This window comes from Photinus pyralis, unplaced genomic scaffold, assembly GCF_008802855.1.
Source record: "Photinus pyralis isolate 1611_PpyrPB1 unplaced genomic scaffold, Ppyr1.3 Ppyr1.4_LG10, whole genome shotgun sequence".
In the NCBI taxonomy this organism is placed as follows: domain Eukaryota; kingdom Metazoa; phylum Arthropoda; class Insecta; order Coleoptera; family Lampyridae; genus Photinus; species Photinus pyralis.
Window position 1 is genome coordinate 3,445,552 of NW_022170250.1, and position 19,657 is coordinate 3,465,208.

A 19,657-nucleotide genomic window follows, 5' to 3' on the forward strand; every position below is an offset into this window, starting at 1 on the left:
AGCTGGATCCCTGATGTCGGGTTGTCTCCCTGAGTCGACGACCCAGACACAGCCTTAGGATTTGGCGTAGGGTACGCTTGGCCCACGGATTTACTGTGCTTCTGACCATCGACTTCTCCTTCTTCTTGCGAATAGGAGCTGGCCCGCCACCTGGTCCTTGAATAAGGCTCTGCGTTCGTGCCGTTACCTCTTCCGAGGGGTCTGGCCCGTTACTGAACCCCTTTTGAAGGCCCGACTTGTTGGTCCTTTCTGACGAGGAGCCCAAAAAGGGTCTGTTTTGAATTATAGTCCATACGCAATTCCCACGAGTAGTGTGGAAATGCGGTCTCATCTGGACAGAGACCATTCCCTAGGGCTGGGCCCGGCATCAGAGGGACACCGTGATTGATACGGCACCCCAGTGGCAGACAGTCCTCGGCACGGGCGCTGACACCTTCCCTTGGGAAGTTGATCCGCGACGACAACCTACCAGTCTAGCCCCGACGGGACGATCCCTCCAAAATTCCCAATATTCTGCTAGACACTTTGGATTCCCTATATAGACCTCTGCCGGCGAGTCGGACAAGGAGGATATCCTATTCATATTTTTGTTATTATTATTATGACATCTCATTAAATTTTAGATTTCATTAGAGTACCATGAAGGATGGAAGCAGCCCCCCCCTCCCCCAGCCCCTATTTTGATAAGGGGTAAGAAAGAATGGCGGTAGTAGGTAGAGAACAGTTTCTTTTTTTGAGAGAATACCGTAAATGGCAAAATCAATTCCCACCCCCTCTCCCCCCGTCTTCCAGTGATCTCGAAAAGGAGTCGTACAGGAAAGTTATACCAATTCATTTCGATGGAACCTTTCATTAGAATACCATTGTGGTATATGGTGTGACCGTGCGCATGCGAGCCAAGGGGAGACAGCTCGAGAAGAGCCACGACGAGGGACTTCGAGTGACGCGCGCGCGGGGTAAACAAGGTAAGCGACAACGCTACATGGTGACAACGGTGAGATTGGTTTTTTGTTTCGGTATCGGTAAAGGTACGTACACGCGATACAAAAACTAGTGCGTTTTTTTAATCGGTGACGAACTTACACACGCGAAACAAAAGCGAAACGATAGCGATTATAAAACAAAGTGAGTGTAAATACGCAAGGAATATGTGGAGAAACTGTAAGTAATAACTTCTTTCATTTTCTCGCAACAATCGGCATTTATACGGCAAAAGTTTTATAATACGCCCAATCTAATCATAACAAAATGACGAACGATAACGCTACACACAATGACCCCTCGCATAAGGACATTAATGCAGAACATTTTGCACGTCAACAACAAATACTTACGCAGCTACTGGAACTACAGCGGCAACAAATGACGTTATCTGCCGCGACAACGAATAACGCGGCAACGGTAGCTGTACCTAATCCATCGGTCCCGCCCCCACCGACTTTTTCTTATAAAGCGGAAGAATGGGCTGAATGGAAATGCAGCTTCTATCGCTACAAACGCACCATGTTAGTCAGCTGCTCCAGTGAGCAAACGGTCGATTATTTCATCGGGCATCTGGGTACTAAAGCGGAGAAAATTCTAAAGTCATTTCACCTTTCGACGGAAGATCAAAAAAACTTCGCTATCGTTTTAGAAAGATTCGACGCATATTTCGGCGAAAGGAAAAATTTAGTCTACGAAAGGGTCAAATTTCTTCAAAGGGTGCAAGGTTCTGATGAACCCTGCGATATATTTATAAGCGATCTAACCGCTATGGCCCAAACGTGCGAGTGGGCTCAATTAGAAGGGGAGATGATCAAATTGCGAATTATCGCGGGTTTGGCAGATAGTCGGTTGTCGATCCAATTGCAAACAAGGCCAGATGACAACGTAGACGAGGTAATCAAACGCGTTAGGTTGGCAGAATCACTCCGTAAACAACAAGCCGTAATTCGGGCAAGCGCACCAGCTCCAGCCAATGCGCCAACTCAAAGCGTAACGGAACCGGAAGAGGTTAGCGCCATCTACCACAGCAGAGGTGCCATACCAAAACAGAAACCCCATATGCAGCGACCAAATCCCCACGTTAGGACAGCTGACTACAAAAATGACACCAAATCATGTAGAAAATGCGGCCTCATTCCTCGCCACGCGTTTGCGTCGTGCCCTTCGAGAAACGACACTTGTAAAAAATGCGGCAAAATAGGACATTGGTCCACTAGATGCTTATCTAAAGTAAACAATAGACAAAACCCAAAGATTGCGAGCGTAGAAACGGCACCAGATGAGGAAGACAATTTTTTTATGGGATCGATCGACACGTCAAAACCCAAAAAACCGTGGCGCGCGATCGTTAATGTTAACGACACAAATCTAGATTTTAAATTAGATTGCGGCGCGGACGTTACGGTGATAAGATGGGACGATCTCAAAAAATTAAACAAAACAACACTCGTAGACGCACCAAAATCACTTATATCAGCCTCGGGCGATAAAATCCAAATTGTAGGAACGTTTGACGCAGATCTCCGGTATCGGAATCGCAAATCTCTCGAAAAAATTTACGTGGCAAAGAAATTGCGCGAGAATTTATTGGGCCGCGACGCGTTGGAAACATTGGGCATGCTATCCTGGGCAAATGTGGCGTCGATAGCAGAGCAATTTCCTACTTTGTTCGAAGGCATAGGAAACTTAGGCAAAACGTACCACATTAAAATTAAAGAAAACGCTGTACCTTTCGCAATAGCGGCAGCACGACGGGTACCGTTACATCTACGCGACGCAGTTAAAAAGCATCTCGACAAATTAGAGAATGAAAGCATCATAAGAAAGGTCAGTGTGGCAACAAACTGGTGTGCGCCTATGGTCGTCGTACCCAAGAAAAACAACAGCGTTCGAATATGCGTCGATTATACTATTCTCAATAAATCAGTACAATCAGAACGCATGATTCTACCTGAGATATCCGAATCCCTGGCTCTAATTGAAGCAGAGGCGGAATACTTCTCAAAGCTCGATGCAGCATCAGGATTTTATCACATTCCTTTAGACACAAACTCTCAGTTATTAACGACTTTTATAACGCCATTTGGACGCTACGCTTTTCAAAGGCTTCCGATGGGCATCACGTCAGCCACAGAACGCTTCCAAAGAGAGATGATGGAAACACTAGAAGGCCTAGAAGGCGTGGTCAACTTAGCGGACGACATGCTAATCTTCGGGAAAACCAAGGCAGAGCATGACCAGCGTTTGGCCCAAGTATTAGAGCGCTTGAAACAAAGAGGGTTAAGACTGAACAAGGAGAAGTGTGTCTTTGGAAAGAAAAAAGTGAAATTCTTAGGTTACACGATCTCCAAAGAAGGCGTGGGAATCGATGAAGACAAAGTCAAAGCCGTACTCGAGATGCCAGCACCAAAGAATGTCAGCGGCGTGAGACAACTGCTCGGCACATTGCAAGTAAATGCAAAATTTTTACCAGAATTGGCTAACATAGCAAGCCCCATATCGCAACTTTTATCTACAAAATATGAATTTTGTTGGACAGAAAGGCAACAGGCGGCACTAGAAGCCATAAAAATCGCATTAACTTCAGCACCGGTATTATCTCACTTTTCTCCTAACAGCAACACAAGAGTAGCAGCCGACGCATCGTCATTCGGTCTTGGAGCCGTACTGGAACAAGAGCAAAAAGATGGCACTTGGAAACCCGTCTCCTATGCATCACGAAAAATGTCCGAAACGGAATCCAGATACGCACAGATAGAGAGAGAGGCACTAGCGGCTACATGGGCCTGTGAGAAATTTCAAATGTACTTGCTAGGCAAACATTTTAGTCTGCGCACAGACCACAAGCCGTTGGTCCAACTGTTGGGAACAAAGCCACTATCGGATTTGTCTGCACGGCTACAAAGGTTTAGAATGCGCCTCATGCAATACTCTTATAACGTCGAATACATTCCTGGAAAGAAAATGATCATTGCCGATATGCTTTCTAGAGCGCCGATAGAATCGACCGATCCCGGCAGCGACGCGCTTTTAATCGATGAAGTCGAAGCGTTTGCGCAACACATAGGAGAAACTTTACCATTTTCCGACGCTCGTCTACAAAGGATTCGCGAAGCACAAGTCTCCGATCCACAAACGAAGAGAGTGAGGGAATACATCGTCAAAGGCTGGCCCACGAAAAAACGTATGACCCCAGAAGACCGATCATTTCACCAGTTTGAAGGTCAAATGGCGATACTGAACGATCTACTAATGCGAGGCAACAGAGTGTTCATACCGAGAGACTACAGGTCAGAAATCCTCGACCAAATACACGTAGGACACCTGGGCATAACGAAATGCAAAAGTCGAGCAAAGGAGACGGTTTGGTGGCCTGGAATAAACTCTCACATTGAAGACAAGATAAGCAACTGCAATATTTGCATTGAGCACAGCACCCCACCAACCGAAAAATTAAAACCGTCTGAGACACCAGAATATCCGTGGCAGATGATCGGGGCGGACTTGTGTAAAGTAGCGGGAAGAGCTTACATAGTCGCAGTGGACTATTGGTCAAGATACCTGGAAGTAGCCAACATGAAATCCGAGACAGCGGAAGAAGCCATAGCAAAACTAAGAACTTTCATGGCAAGATGGGGAATTCCGGAAATTCTAAGAACCGATAACGGACCATGCTTCCGGGGTAACAAATTTAAAGACTTTGCTGAGAAATATGGATTTCAGCACATCACCAGCAGTCCGCTATACCCCCAATCAAACGGTCAAGCAGAAGCAGCCGTCAAAATAGCCAAGAAAATTTTAACGAAATGCGAAGACCCAAATCTAGGATTGCTGAGCTACCGCACAGCGAAACTAAGCTGCGGATTGTCACCATCAGAGCTTATAATGGGCAGAACACCAAGGTCCAACGTACCAGCAAATAAAAGCCTGTACATACCGACATGGTCATACCTGCAATCATATAAACGCAAAAGAGAGGTGGAAAAAGCAAAATACGCGGCAGATTTCAACATTCGCCACAGAGCGCGGTCAGTCTCCCCACTTGGGATCGGCAAACAAGTATGGATCACGAACGCAAAGAAATATGGCGTAGTCGTGAACAAGGGACCGGAACCCAGAACGTACATAATAGCAGCAGACAATAATGTCTACAGGAAAAATAGATCACACCTCATAGGAGTCACGAACATACCAATTCAGCAACAAGAAGACCTAGATATAGATCTACCAGAAGACTCCCAACAAATATCACGGGAAGAGGGGAAGGAGATGAAAGATGACAACAGAGGCCGAGAGAACGCAACCATCGTCGAAACAGAAGCTGGAGAAGGTAGCCAAGCAGAAGAAAACGGAAGAGACCAACAACGCACAATCGTTGCGGAAACGGAAGAGAGCGCGAGGCAGAAGGAAAATGAGGCCACCGCACCAAGTCCTACAGAAAACGCGACCGCAGTAGGAGGGAAAATAGAGGCCAATACCAGGGCACATCAAGAAAAGTCAAACGCGCACCACCAATATGTAACTCGTTCAGGGCGCCTAGTTAAACCGCCGCGAAATATATGCAACTGCACCAGCGGGTGCAATCACTAAAGGCCGCTGCGATATTTTCCCCAAAAATACTACTCATTGTGTACGTATAGTTAAAAGGACCAAAAGTGTGTGCGTGTATTTAAATCAAGTGTATTGTAAATAATAAGTGTGACTGTCGAACATAAGCATGTGCATGTTTAGTATTAGTGTTAGACAAGCCGGGAACATGACGTCCGGTCCGAACACCCTACAGAAGGGGGGATGTGGTATACGGTGTGACCGTGCGCAGGAGCAAATGAGAGACAGCTCGAGAAGAGCCACGACGAGGGGACTTCGAGTGACGCGCGCGCGGGGTAAACAAGGTAAGCGACAACGCTACAACCATGAAGAGTAGAACGTGTGTTCCCATCCCCCTCCCAATGTTCAAAAGTTTTACTTGGCACGTTCTCCGTATGTAAAAAGGGAACAAAGTAAAACGATCCGTGGGCCGCTTTCATGGCACAATTCGCAATCTGCCTATCAGCAGGCGAAATAGACCCACGATGCGCCGAAGCAACTTGATCAGTATAGATTCCATTATTGGAAATTGAAGAAATAATGCCCAAGAAGAGAATCAAGCATGGGATAGTTGGCCAACCAGATCACGATTCAATAATTGATCCATAAGTAACTATATAACTGATTTGACGCGGATGCGATTCTTGGAAAAAGAAGAAAACCCGTAAGGTGCATACAATAAACTTTCCACCTTTAAGAAGGAAGAGTAACATAAGACCCGTAGATCCATGAATGACCTGTGAACAAGCAGATCAAGATCAAATTGACCCATATATGCTACTACATCAGGTGTTCTAACAACCCCATGCCGCGCCGTCGGAACGGATTCGTGGTAACCAAGTCTGGGAGAGAGCGTCAAGAATGAAAACAAATCTGTACGATCCGCAGATCGAATTGGCACATAATCGATATATCGCCAACCTGATTGAACCACGACGTCACGACCCAACTTTGATTCATGGAAAAAAGTGCTCCATGAATGGAAACAGTGTTTTTGAAACGGAAGATTCATTTAAAACCTGAAAATAAAATTGACTTAGAAAACACCCAGTTCAAAAATGAAATTAACCCATGTCACCAGATCATTTGATCTGATGGATCCAGGGTTCTTGAAAAAATATACCATAAGGACCAAGACAAGCAGTTCCAAAAGATCCATGTCTTTAAGAACGAAGACCCGCAGATCTCATCAGCTGACCTGATTGCTCCACGACTTGCCTACCCAAGTTTATTAACTAGGGGATGCGGCTCTTGGAAAAAGTAAAAAAAAATGCTGCGACACAAGCTTCCTTATTAAAGACTTGCGTATCCATTTGATCCATGTCGCCAGATCAGCCGATCTTATTGACCCACTGGCTCATCTTGCGTTATGGGTTTAATTTCAAGGCGAATGATACTATGGTAGGTACTTAAGACTCGCAAATGTAATTAACCCATGAGTTACTAGATCCACTAGTCTAATTGATACCTGCGACGCACCAACTGAACTGGACCTGCTCACTCGATTCTTGAGGAAATAAATGTTTTCATAATGGAGGAATATTCTTCCAATACACGTTTATTGAGTAAACAATTGGAAAGGTCCAGATCAAAGTAAGGAAATTCTTCACTTAAACGTTGATGAAATCTCTGAGTTTCTGAACGTTGGAGTAGATGCCCGGCCATCTTCGATCGGCGCATCCCCATCCCCAGGAGACGATGCCAACTTGTACACCATCATCAGAAACGAGCGGGCCACCAGAGTCTCCCTGCAAGATCAATGAAATCGTAACCTCCGAGACGAGGATGACTCCAATTTTCGCTTACCTGACAGGAGTCCTTTTCGTATTCGCCGAAGCATATCATCACGTCCGTGAGAACACCCTCGTAGGCGACGTTACATTCGGTTCTACTCACTTCGCGAAGCTTGACAGCTTTCAAATGCGTTGGAAAGGGCCCACCCGACTCCAAGACACCCCATCCTGTTACGACAGCGGTACGACCGCCTTCGACGGCGTCGCGAGGGACCAATTCGACGATTCGCGCGTTTTTGCCCATTTGAATGTCGGAAACGAGAGTGATTACCGAAACGTCGAACTCCAAGGTGTAGGAATCGAATGAGGAATGTTCCTCGACGTCCTTAACTTGCACAACATCGCCACCATCCTCCTTTGTGGTCGAACCGTAACGAATGCTCATATGATCCCTTTCCTTGCGCTTAACCGTGCAGTGAGCGGCAGTCAAAATTTTGTTGGGTGCGATTATCGATCCACCGCAGAAGTGGCTTCCGTAATATTGTAGGGAGACTTGGTACGGATGTTCTTCAATGTCGACGTCGTAACCACCTACGATTCTTCCATCGAGTCGTGGAAGACGAGAGTTTGGCCTTGCTTCTAACGTGAAAAGCCAATAGAACTAGGAACCGCGATAACCAACCAAGACTTACCGACGGCAAGTGCCAGGAGAGCTGCAACCAAGAGAGTCTTGAACATGTTGCCCCAAAAGTGAAGACTCCGCCGAATCTTCTCGAATTTATACCGGATCTCGAGCACCTATTACGTTGTAATTGATTAGATAGTACCTACCTTTTTTGTACCATTGTTTCGTTCGTAAATCAGATGATAACGCGCGCTTATCAAATTTTTTCAAACGTAGTTGAGCACTTCATCTATTTTTGAGAAGCCTTGGATTTCCCCAAGTCACAGCTTGTACCCTACGTTTTCCGTTTATGTCCTGGTTTTGTCTGGCCGTTCGTCTGTTTTCGTCGTCTCACCTGAGAACGAACCATCACCAATCGTTTTCTACGAGTTCAAGGAGAAGTGTTTCCGAAAGCGACCCGAGTGTCAGAAAATCGTATGGCTGGGTATCAATCTGGAGGATTGCCCTTTCTTCCCCTTCAATTTTTTTGCTTCTCAGAGATTTTATTTCCTGTCTCTTTATGGTACGTTCTAGTTGTTTTCCAGGTTTCTTAAACTGCTCTAAACCTAGAGAGTTTTGGAAAGTGCACAGTACCTATATATGTTTTTAGCGCCATTTTCTAATAATTAAAACAAGTTAAAATTTATTCCTTTCGTTGAGACCGTTCCCCGAAATACCGGGATCCCGCAGCATTTTTGCGGGATTAATCCCGCACATAAATGGAGCAGGATGCCGCGGAATTTGCGGGACTGAGGAATTTGTCGACCAAGTAGACAACTCTGTTTACTTTGTTAATGAAACGCATAACGAAGAAGTTATTTTTTATATAGGTAATTGTTAAACTTTTTTCGTTAAAAATTTACCTACTATGATTTTTGAGGCACTTTAGTTCACCTTTTTGTGCTTTACAGGTGAGGTTCTTTTGAGTTCTAAGTTAGGCCGAAGGTACTTCTTTGCTAAATATTGTGATAATTAGCGACTTATTTTAATGCAAAATTAAACCGCACAGAATTGCTTAGTTGCCAATTTAAGTTTTGCAAATACCGGGATTGAGTTTTTGTTGCGGGATTGCATTCCCTAGTCACATTCTATTAGAAAATTTTTTTTCCGGATCGATCTGAGACAATTTTTTTTTCGGGGCTCAAAAAAAGGCAGTGTATAACCTTCCTTTTTTACCAAAAATCGACTGCACCAAAAATTCTCGGGAAAACACTTTTTCTTATTAATTTTGGTGCGTAGAATCCAAAACAATTCGTACTTTTTCAAAATTTCTCGGGAAAACACTTTTTCTTATTAATTTTGGTGCGTAGAATCCAAAACAATTCGTACTTTTTCGATCAGACTTCTCAATCAAAAGTTATAGACTAGAAACCAATTTCGAAAAAAAATTCAAAGGGCTGTAACTTTTGAACTAGTAGCCCAATCTTGGAACTGTTTGAAATTATGGATTCTACAGGCCACATTCTATAAGAAAATTTTTTTTCCGGGTCGATCTGAGACAATTTTTTTTCGGGGCTCAAAAAAAGGCAGTGTATAACCTTCCTTTTTTACCAAAAATCGACTGCACCAAAATTTCTCGGGAAAACACTTTTTCTTATTAATTTTGGTGCGTAGAATCCAAAACAATTCGTACTTTTTCGATCAGACTTCTCAATCAAAAGTTATAGACTAGAAACCAATTTCGAAAAAAAATTCAAAGGGCTGTAACTTTTGAACTAGTAGCCCAATCTTGGAACTGTTTGAAATTATGGATTCTACAGGCCACATTCTATAAGAACATTGTTTTTCCGGGTCGTTCAGAGACAATTTTTTTTTCGGGGCTCAAAAAAAGGCAGTGTATAACCTTCCTTTTTTACCAAAAATCGACTGCACCAAAAATTCTCGGGAAAACACTTTTTCTTATTAATTTTGGTGCGTAGAATCCAAAACAATTCGTACTTTTTCGATTAGACCTCTCAATCAAAAGTTATAGACTAGAAACCAATTTCGAAAGAAAATTCAAAGGGCTTTAACTTTTGAACTAGTAGCCCAATCTTGGAACTGTTTGAAATTATGGATTCTACAGGCCACATTCTATAAGAACATTGTTTTTCCGGATCGTTCAGAGACAATTTCTTTTTCGGGGCTCAAAAAAAGGCAGTGTATAACCTTCTTTTTTTACCAAAAATCGACTGCATCAAAATTTCTCGGGAAAACACTTTTTCTTATTAATTTTGGTGCGTAGAATCCAAAACAATTCGTACTTTTTCGATCAGACTTCTCAATCAAAAGTTATAGACTAGAAACCAATTTCGAAAAAAAATTCAAAGGGCTGTAACTTTTGAACTAGTAGCCCAATCTTGGAACTGTTTGAAATTATGGATTCTACAGGCCACATTCTATAAGAACATTATTTTCCGGATCGATCAGAGACAATTTTTTTTCGGGGCTCAAAAAAGGCAGTGTATAACCTTTTTTTTACCAAAAATCGACTGCATCAAAATTTCTCGGGAAAACACTTTTTCTTATTAATTTTGGTGCGTAGAATCCAAAACAATTCGTACTTTTTCGATCAGACTTCTCAATCAAAAGTTATAGACTAGAAACCAATTTCGAAAAAAAATTCAAAGGGCTGTAACAACTAGTAGCCCAATCTTGGAACTGTTTGAAATTATGGATTCTACAGGCCACATTCTATAAGAACATTTTTTTCCGGATCGATCAGAGACAATTTCTTTTTCGGGGCTCAAAAAAAAAATTCAAAGGGCTGTAACTTTTGAACTAGTAGCCCAATCTTGGAACTTCTTTGAAATTATGGATTCTACAGGGCACATTCTATAAGAAAAATTTTTTTCCGGGTCGATCTGAGACAATTTTTTTTGAGGGCCTCAAAAAAAGGCAGTGTATAAACCTTCCTTTTTTACCAAAAATCGACTGCACCAAAATTTCTCGGGAAAACACCTTTTCTTATTAATTTTGGTGCGTAGAATCCAAAACAATTCGTACTTTTTCGATCAGACTTCTCAATCAAAAGTTAGAGACTAGAAACCAATTTCGAAAGAAAATTCAAAGGGCTGTAACTTTTGAACTAGTAGCCCAATCTTGGAACTGTTTGAAATTATGGATTCTACAGGTCACATTTAGGGAATGCAATACCGGGATCGCGGGATCCCGAAATACCGGGATCCCGCAGCATTTTTGCGGGATTTATCCCGCACATAAATGGAGCAGGATCCCGCGGAATTTGCGGGACTGAGGAATTTGTCGACCAAGTAGACCACTCTGTTTGCTTTGTTAATGAAACGCATAATGGAGAAGTTATTTTTTATATAATTGTTAAACTTTTTTCGTTAAAAATTTACTATGATTTTTGAGGCACTTTAGAAGTTCACCTTTTTGTGCTTTACAGGTGAGGTTTTTTTGAGTTCTAAGTTAGGCCGAAGGTACTTTTTTGTTAAATATTGTGATAATTAGCGACTTATTTTAATGCAGAAGTTAACCGCACAGAATTGCTTAGTTGCCAATTTATTTAAAGTTTTGCGGGATCCCGCGGAATTAACATCTAGCAATCCCGCAAATACCGGGATTGAGATTTTGCTGCGGGATTGCATTCCCTAAACACAAGTAATTCATTTCTATACCAGCCACAGTCCTCCTCCTCTACCCCTGATATAGTGATCGGTTATAATTCCTCATGTCTCATGAGCGGAGTGTCGGAGTAGGGTACTCACAAAGAGCGATTGGAGCGTCTGGAAGAAATTGGTGTGGTCAAAGCGAATATCTCAAAAACGGAGTGTCGAAGAGTACTCACACAGAAGAAATGAATCTTCTGGACGCCCTGTACATAACCACTTTATATTCCCTGTTATGTGCTGCCTATAAGCCACCGATGCTCTAGAATTGCACTTCACTTGCGCATGCATTCGTCGATAGTAATTCATTGAACAACAATCGAAAAAACAAGATGTCGCCCTACAGCCATCAATAATAATGAACGTGTTTGTTAAAAAGCAACACGTGATTTTCATCGAGAATGTGTACAACACGTCATGAAGCCGTCGTTATAATCGCCTTAGTCGCCATTACCTCTTGTCTTCGTTTTCATTCCTTTCATTCATATTCCTTGCGTAATTATGCCAATTTCTAGTACTGTACCGTCGTACCGATCGCCAACCAGATTTAGAATCGATTACTTTATTTGTATTCTTTAATAATAAACACCTTAAATCATTCGTGTCCGCAATTGCATTTCTTTATACAGTATATTACATTATAAATATCGAAGCCGCTTTTGTACGCTCTAGTTTTCGTAAATTATTTAATTTAGATGGTGGACCCATCTGGCCGTATTTGTGTTACATCTGGTCGTTGCGATAAGGAATTTTATTGTTAGGCGAAATTTAATTAACGCACGTGTCTTTTCACTGACACGAGAATCTGCAAATGTTAAGAAGAATTTGGAGAAGTTGGGACGTTTGATTTAAAAAAACTGTAACTAATTTTTTATTTCAATTGTCGCCAACCTGCGTGCGGGATATTACGTCCAGACAGGCTTTGCAAGCTGTCCTTTCATTCAGGGATTTCCTTTTAATTCGTTCGTATGTTTCGGAATAAATGTTTGCCATTCTTCAAATCCAAAATGCGACCCAGATCATGCCAGATTTTTCTATTCGATTTATTTCAGGTGTTAATCAAAATTTGTGTTAAATATACATTCTTTGGAATTTTCAGAAGTTGATCGAGGCAACCCAGTCTCTCAAATTAAGAAGTTTTAAGTCAATATTGGGATTTTTCATTGTAGCGTATTTGTTTCGAACTAGCTGAACAGGTCCTTTGTGGGTGGGGCGGCGTAGTATCCGCATGCATTGCACATAGCAATATCTATTAGTGAAGTCGAAACGAATAACTCGAAAACGAAGTGTCGGAAGAGGTAACTCATAAAGAACAAGTGGAATGTCTAGACGAGGCACATCGCTACCACTGATGTTAAAACTTTCAGTCGGAGGAGGTACATTCAAAGGACGATTTACAAATCTACTGGTCATGTGAAGACTTAAGTTGGATCTCGAGAATGGAGTGTCGTAAGAAGGGATTGATTTTTCTTGCATAATATAGCGCGTATTTCAAATGTGTGCCTCTTTTTAATTAATCATTTACCAAGGCGTTTTTTAGGTTAAAATAATGCCGAAGATAAAAATGTATATTTAAATTTTACAAATAAGCATGGTATTTGTTTGTTTCATCATAATTTGTTTTTAATTGCCTTACTTTCTTGTTTCGTGTAAGTTATTTAAATTATAAGATGTAAAAATTGCATTGTTTAGAATTAGGGAATATCTGGTCCAATTCATTTAAGTGCTATCTGGTCGATTGCGATAAGAAATGTTATCGGATATACTTTATTAACGCACGTGTTACCTATCGCGATAAAAAGAGATAACGAAGAGGCAGGTGCGCGTGTCCTTTTCGCATTAATTTGGGCGTAAGTGAGGACGCGCGTCGCCTTTTGTTTACTTGATGTATTGAAATTAATGGAAGTTGCAGTTTGATTATGTAATGGTGGTGGTTTACCTTGAAATAGGAAAAATAAGGAAGAAAGTTCAAGTTCAAGTCACGACGGATTAAAGAGCGTGCATTTCTTTGTACGCTAACTTTACGAAGCAATTGTTATTTCTGTTTGCTTAAGAATACAGTTTCGTCCATACTGGATTAATCAGTCTAGAAGTAGTTGCAGTTGAAGTCTTGTGAGAAGGTAATGTGGTTTGTCCGTTGTCCAAAACCACTAAACACAATTTCGGAATATTCCTTACCTTCAGGAAGAAGCGGATGACTCAAATTAAACTAGCTAAGTACGACTTGTTGCCAAAAAAATTACCGCGCGTTTCCTGTTATACCCAATGATGTAGAAAAAGGCCAACTTGTCGTCAAACGACATCATCTAGACAATCTCCCAATCTGTTTTCTGCAAACCAACCAAACGGATGTCCCGATTTTTAACCAAATTTCACGTTACGCAACCAAAACTACAAAATCACCATCTTGCCGCTAGGTATATTTCTACAAGAAGATCTCGAATCGTGCAAATTCCGAAAGCTCACGAAGGTAAACAAACCAATAATCATACTACGGGCAAAAGTCATACGAGACCGACATCCCTACTACACTTATCACAACCAAGCGTTACAAATCATGTGTCAATCCGCCTCGCTTAGGTCACTAATCTTCTTCTGGATTCTTAGGAAAAAGGTAAATAACTGTTAGATAACCGTTATTAATTAATAAAACAGTTTCTATTTTTTTTAAACTGTCACAACCGAAAGTAGCTCTAGGGTCTTCATTGATTAAGGAATGAAGAAGAGCTACAGAAAATCTGCCTTGTCAGTTCTGAAATCCCATTAGTGGTAACCATTACGAATTAACAAAAATTATGGCAATACAAGAACAAATTCAACAAATATTTTACGCCTTCATAAAAACAACCAAACACCCCTAGACACAGCGCACAAGCCGATAACAAAAATCTACCTTCCTCTGCGAATTGTTAAAATCAAATTATTAACTAAAGGAAAAATTCCCCAGAACGATTGCACCATAATTGATAATTTTATAAACATAATTCAAGCTACGTTACCAACTAATTTGCTACGTACTTATATGCGAAAACATCAGGTATGTGCTACCTATAACAAATAAACAAAGCAACCCCTAAGTATGCTCCTAACTGCATTGATAACTCATTGCACATCTTAGACAAAAGACCCTGCAAACTAAAATTTATAAAAACAAGCACCTAATATAAACCGACGGGAATGTATTCGATCACGTTAAGGGGTAGAGGAGGACTATGGTTGATAGAAATTAATTGCTTTCGTTGAGACCTTTCATAAGAGTAACATGAAGCATTAAACCAGTTCCACCCCCACCCCCCCTCACACACTCTTTTGATAAGAACTCAGAAACAAGGGCGCTCGGTCGTTTGTAGAAACCAGTCCCTTTCGTTGAGACCTTTCATTAGAATAGCATAAAAGTTAAAATTAATTTGTAATTCCCCCCCCCCCCTCCCCCTTCCCCCAACGCCGTCACCTACTGATCTCGAGAAAGAGTCGCGAGGGAGAGTTATAGTTTGTACCTAGGTTTGTATATCCTAATTTATTTCGACGAGACCCTTCATTGGAATACCATGAAGGATAGAACGTCTATTTACCACCCCCATCCCCCCCCTTCCAAAAATTTTACTTGTCACCACGCATGCGTAAGGAAAATCTGAGACCAATTGAGAAAAAAAACTCCCGCATCCTTCTCTCTCGCTCGAAGAAGAAACCACAACTCGCATCTACTTCCCAACCTTCGTCCCTACCAAGACATATTTAATGGCGCAACACTCGCGTCTTCTTTAATGCGAGAACTGTTCAATTTAAAACGCCCACGTTATGGCCTTCCAGAGCTTTGCAGTTGCTTTCTGGTGCTTTTTGGGCCACTGATACCTGTGGCTTTCTAGAGACTGAGTTTTCTAGACCTTTTCGGCGAAAAAAGGTAAACCCAATGGTCTTAATATGCAATACCCAGGGTCAGTTTGGAAACAATCTCGGTTTCATCTGTACCTACAGCGCCCTCTGTTTCAGTACTTTTTAAATGCGGGTCATGTTTTTTGGGAGATGATTTATGGCTTGTAGGCCGTCGCAAATCTTGCTCCTTCGTGCCGGTAATAATAGAAAAAGATAGGATGTACGAACTGCCAATGGAGGGTATGGGGAATACGTGTCAAATTACACTAAAACATGCTCAAGATGTACATAAAACACAGATATCCTTCCAATATACGTTTATTGAGTAAACAATTGGAAAGATCCAGATCAAGTGAGGAAATTCTTCACTTAAACGTTGATGAAACCTCTGAGTTTCTGAACGTTGGAGTAGACGCCTGGATATTGTGGATCGGCGCAACCGTATCCCCAGGAGACGACACCAATTTGTGCACCATCAGCAACGAGTGGGCCACCAGAGTCTCCCTGAAAAATCAATCGTAACTTCCGAGACGAGGGTGACTACCATTTTCGCTTACCTGACAGGCGTCCTTTTCGTGTTCCCTGAAGCAGATCATCACGTTGGAGATCTGTCCATCGTAGGCGGCGTTACATTCGGATCTGCTCACTTCGCGAACCTTGACGGCTTTCAACAGTTGAGGAGAGGGTCCATCGGAGTACAAGGCGCCCCATCCTGTGACGACAGCAGTACGACCTCCTTCGATAGTTTCGTGAGGGACAAGTCCGATGATTTGCGCGTTCTTGCCCATTTTGATGTCGGAAACGAGAGTGAGCACCGAAACGTCGAAGTCCATCGTGCTGGCATCGTATGCGTAATGTTCCTGGATGTCCTTAACTTGCACCACAGTACCGCCTTCCTCCCTTGAGGTCGAACCGTAATGAATGCTCAAATCCCCGGCGTTGTACTTAACCGTGCAGTGGGCGGCAGTCAAAATTTTGTTGGGTGCAATTATCGATCCTCCGCAGAAGTGGCTTCCGTAATATTGTAGCGAGACTTGGTACGGATGTTCTTCAATTTCGACGTAGTAACCACCTACGATTCTTCCATCGAGTCGTGGAAGACGCGAGTTTGGTCTTGCCTCTAAGGTGAGAAGGCCATAAGACTATGAAGCGCGAGAATAAACTAAAACTTACCGACGGCAAGAGCCAGGAGAGCTGCAACCAAGAGAGTCTTGAACATGTTGCCCAAAAAGTGAAGACCCTACCGAATCATCTCGGTTTTATACTGGATCTCGAGTACCTACTTGACTAGATAGTACCTACATGTGTACTGCTTAGAAACACCTATTGTTTGTTGATTGGTCGAATCCATTTATGGATCGCAATTGAAGACGTAGTTAAAAAAATGACAAGATTTTGAACGAGAGATATTGTTCGTAGATTAAATGATAACTGGCTTATCAATTTTTTTCAAACGCAATTGAGCACTTTATCTATTTTTACAAACGAACTTTAACCACGAATCAATTGGAACCATGTACTGAAATATTTCTAAAAACCCTGTCTTGGTGACAAGGTCTCCCTTATGTTATGTCACCAACTTGGTTAAGGTGCTTATTTGAAACACAGCTGTTTTTCCTCCCTCCTTTTGTTTAACCGTTTTGCATCTGTGGCCAAGTATCAATCAGATTGTTCTTTCTTCCCTAAGCGCCTAGGAAGTCCCACCCCAGCATTGTGCCTGAGTTCTGTCTGGGGTCCAAAGGTTCTGTTCTTACGACACAGTCTTTTCTTTTGGTGCAGAAAAAGCGCATTTTTTTAAAACCGAAATAGCTTAATAAGTGTTTGGGTTATAAGGAGAGGAGTCACTTTACACATAAACATTTGAAGACCGTCCGGCATACATTCAAAATCCCCCGACACTCCATTCTGCAGATATTTGTACTGAAAGTTTCGACTTCACCAATAGATATGTCTCCTCCAGTCGATTCATTTTGCCTGTGAGAGAGTACTTTCCTCCGACAAACCGTTTTCGAGATATTCGCTCTTAAAGTTTTTTGACATCATCTATGAATAATTTTTCCCAGATGTCCCAACTACCAATCGCCCTTTGTGAGTACCCTCTTCTGACAATCCGTTCTGGAGATATAATAAGAGACAATAAGGGGTGGAGGACGAGGAGGGCTATGATTGACAGAAATTAATTCCTTTGGTTGAGACCTTTCATTAGAGTACCATGAAGGATAAAATCAGTTCTATTCCCCCCCCCCCCCCTCAACCCTTTCTTTTGATAAGGGGAAAGAACGAAGAGCAGTTGTTGGTAGAATAAATGGTTCATTTTGTAGAAACCTTTAATTAGAATACCAGGAAAGATAAAATTAATTTACCCCCCCCCTCGCAAGTCCCGTCACCCACTACAGCTAACATCTAATGTACAGCACTTTTGAGCCCTCTCTAAACTGGGGTAAATGCTACATACACGCTATGAGTAACCAAAATGGAATCGAGCCATTCCCCAGGTATTACAACACATACATCAGACAAAACTAAGAGGTATTAAATATGCCTCGCCGGACGGTAGGATTAGCTAGGCCCAGTGGGGTGTCTGTAGACGTGGGCTAAAGTTGTTGGGTTTCGGAACGAATGAAAATATTAGTGTTGCGTTCACCAAGGTCCGCATAAACTTGAATAAGTCGATACTCTCTAAACAAGCTCACTTCCACACATGCAGATATGTACAGCACAGACACAGCCCTACCGACAATGAAACATGATTTCCAATACCAACAAAGGTTACACATTAAGAGGTACAAGTGTTTGAATCCAGTAAGTTCATAAGTAAAGGGTTACAATATGCATTCAAGTTACACACATTTATAGATTAATTGAATAAAGCAAATACCTCACCTGATATAAATAGCAAAAGTGTACAGCAATGATTAAGGTATAACAAAATATTTCAAGATAAGCCGTGTACTTTACACTTAAGCCGGTTACCAGAAAAAGACCACGAACACACATGTTAAATCGTATTTATTGACTACCCCAAGCGACTCTGTACCTTGATCTCTTAACACCCCTAAAAACCACCCGAAAATCGCCCATTCCCTGCATTTCACGCATTTTTAGTAAAAAAACTGGACTGCAGGTGTTTGAAATAGTAACCACATGTGGTCTTCCGAGTAATTCCATCCGTCTCATCTTCGCTCACTTTCCCTTTTCTGTAATCCCGCCAGATTTTGGTTGGCAGCTTGTGTAACTAACATGATGTATAGGGTGCTTCGTATCGACAACATATTCACAGGACGTTGCTAAGGTTGGGGCATCTCAACCAGTCCCCTAAAAGTAGTTCAAAGCGGCAGAGGTGGGTCCGGACCGACGGACGTACGGATGGACAAAAGGCAAACAATAGCACATTTTTCTTAATTCTTAAAAAAATGCGCGAAAAATTAATTCCCACGGCCACGCCACGCCTGGATTTCTCGGGATGAGCTTTTTTAGATCCACTTACAGAGCTCCACAGCGTTATTCTAGAACCGTTGGCCTCAACGACCGCCATTTTCAGGTCTTTTAGGTTTTTACAAGGGTTTCCTAGGAGACTTTTCAAGGTGGTTTATATAAGATTGTGACGATCTTAGGGGTCCCCAGTCGGAACTACAATCTTGACTTGGCCTATACTTACAGTTGGCAACTCTGGGGAAAATTCAAGCCCCGACGAAGGTACCCCAACAGTGGAAACTACCCTGGCCTGGATCCTGTAAACCAGTCCAGTTGCGCCCAACACGTACTATCGACACCCTGAAGGCACTGATCGACGCCCTCCAGAAAGTTCAAAGGAACACGACGCCAGAACTACTATCTTTTCAACTAGAGGACCTTACGGCGTTCTTCAGCACCCTCGAAATCGAAATTCCCACGACGAACCCGACGGAAGCACTGAAGCCGGCGCAATTTAGAGATTCGGGGTAAGTTCCCTTCGGAATTCTTCGGTCGAGAGAATAATCTGGAATCTTCACAACTGTTCCTCCAAAGGAGGGTTCGGTTACCAAAGCGCCTGGAAGATTCCAATGAGCGAGCACCTCGAGCTGCTGAAGGACTTGTAACCCTCACGCATCAGGCGGTCCTTACTAACCACAACGCCTACGTCACTGCTCGACTTAGTAAGCCTCGAGAACACGCCGCAGTCACGCTCGGTGATGGCGCCCAGATGTCGCCGACTCTACATCATG

General features: G+C 42.4%; 3 protein-coding genes across 3 annotated transcripts; 1 reads left to right on the forward strand and 2 right to left on the reverse strand.

Moving 5' to 3' along the window:
* The first annotated feature begins 1,248 nt into the window (after positions 1–1,248).
* On the forward strand, positions 1,249–5,574 carry LOC116161450 (uncharacterized protein K02A2.6-like). Its single transcript, XM_031474795.1, has one exon. It carries the CDS (start codon positions 1,249–1,251, stop codon positions 5,572–5,574), a length of 4,326 nt encoding a protein of 1,441 aa, XP_031330655.1.
* Positions 5,575–7,111: 1,537 nt separating this feature from the next.
* Positions 7,112–8,131, reverse strand: LOC116162428 (trypsin epsilon-like). The gene is made up of 3 exons (XM_031476043.1): positions 7,997–8,131; positions 7,378–7,943; positions 7,112–7,319 (listed from the first exon to the last, which is right to left on the reverse strand). The coding sequence occupies exons 1-3, from the start codon at positions 8,040–8,042 to the stop codon at positions 7,182–7,184; spliced, it is 750 nt and encodes a 249-aa protein (XP_031331903.1). The 5' UTR covers positions 8,043–8,131; the 3' UTR covers positions 7,112–7,181.
* Positions 8,132–15,754: 7,623 nt separating this feature from the next.
* Positions 15,755–16,786, reverse strand: LOC116162429 (trypsin epsilon-like). Its single transcript, XM_031476044.1, has 3 exons — positions 16,626–16,786; positions 16,010–16,572; positions 15,755–15,956 (listed from the first exon to the last, which is right to left on the reverse strand). Exons 1-3 carry the CDS (start codon positions 16,669–16,671, stop codon positions 15,822–15,824), a joined length of 744 nt encoding a protein of 247 aa, XP_031331904.1. The 5' UTR covers positions 16,672–16,786; the 3' UTR covers positions 15,755–15,821.
* Positions 16,787–19,657: the final 2,871 nt, after the last annotated feature.

What these genes read in the sequence shown, in the direction of transcription:
- LOC116161450 (XM_031474795.1), top strand. Translation starts at nt 1,249, where the DNA reads ATGACGAACGATAACGCTACACACAATGACCCCTCGCATAAGGACATT.
- LOC116162429 (XM_031476044.1), bottom strand. Translation starts at nt 16,671, where the DNA reads ATGTTCAAGACTCTCTTGGTTGCAGCTCTCCTGGCTCTTGCCGTCG. An exon ending in TCTCCTGGCTCTTGCCGTCG is followed by an intron (nt 16,573 to 16,625) that starts GTAAGTTTTAGT and finishes TTCTCACCTTAG; the next exon opens with AGGCAAGACCAAACTCGCGT. An exon ending in ACGAAAAGGACGCCTGTCAG is followed by an intron (nt 15,957 to 16,009) that starts GTAAGCGAAAAT and finishes TTGATTTTTCAG; the next exon opens with GGAGACTCTGGTGGCCCACT.
- LOC116162428 (XM_031476043.1), bottom strand. Translation starts at nt 8,042, where the DNA reads ATGTTCAAGACTCTCTTGGTTGCAGCTCTCCTGGCACTTGCCGTCG. An exon ending in TCTCCTGGCACTTGCCGTCG is followed by an intron (nt 7,944 to 7,996) that starts GTAAGTCTTGGT and finishes TTTTCACGTTAG; the next exon opens with AAGCAAGGCCAAACTCTCGT. An exon ending in ACGAAAAGGACTCCTGTCAG is followed by an intron (nt 7,320 to 7,377) that starts GTAAGCGAAAAT and finishes TTGATCTTGCAG; the next exon opens with GGAGACTCTGGTGGCCCGCT.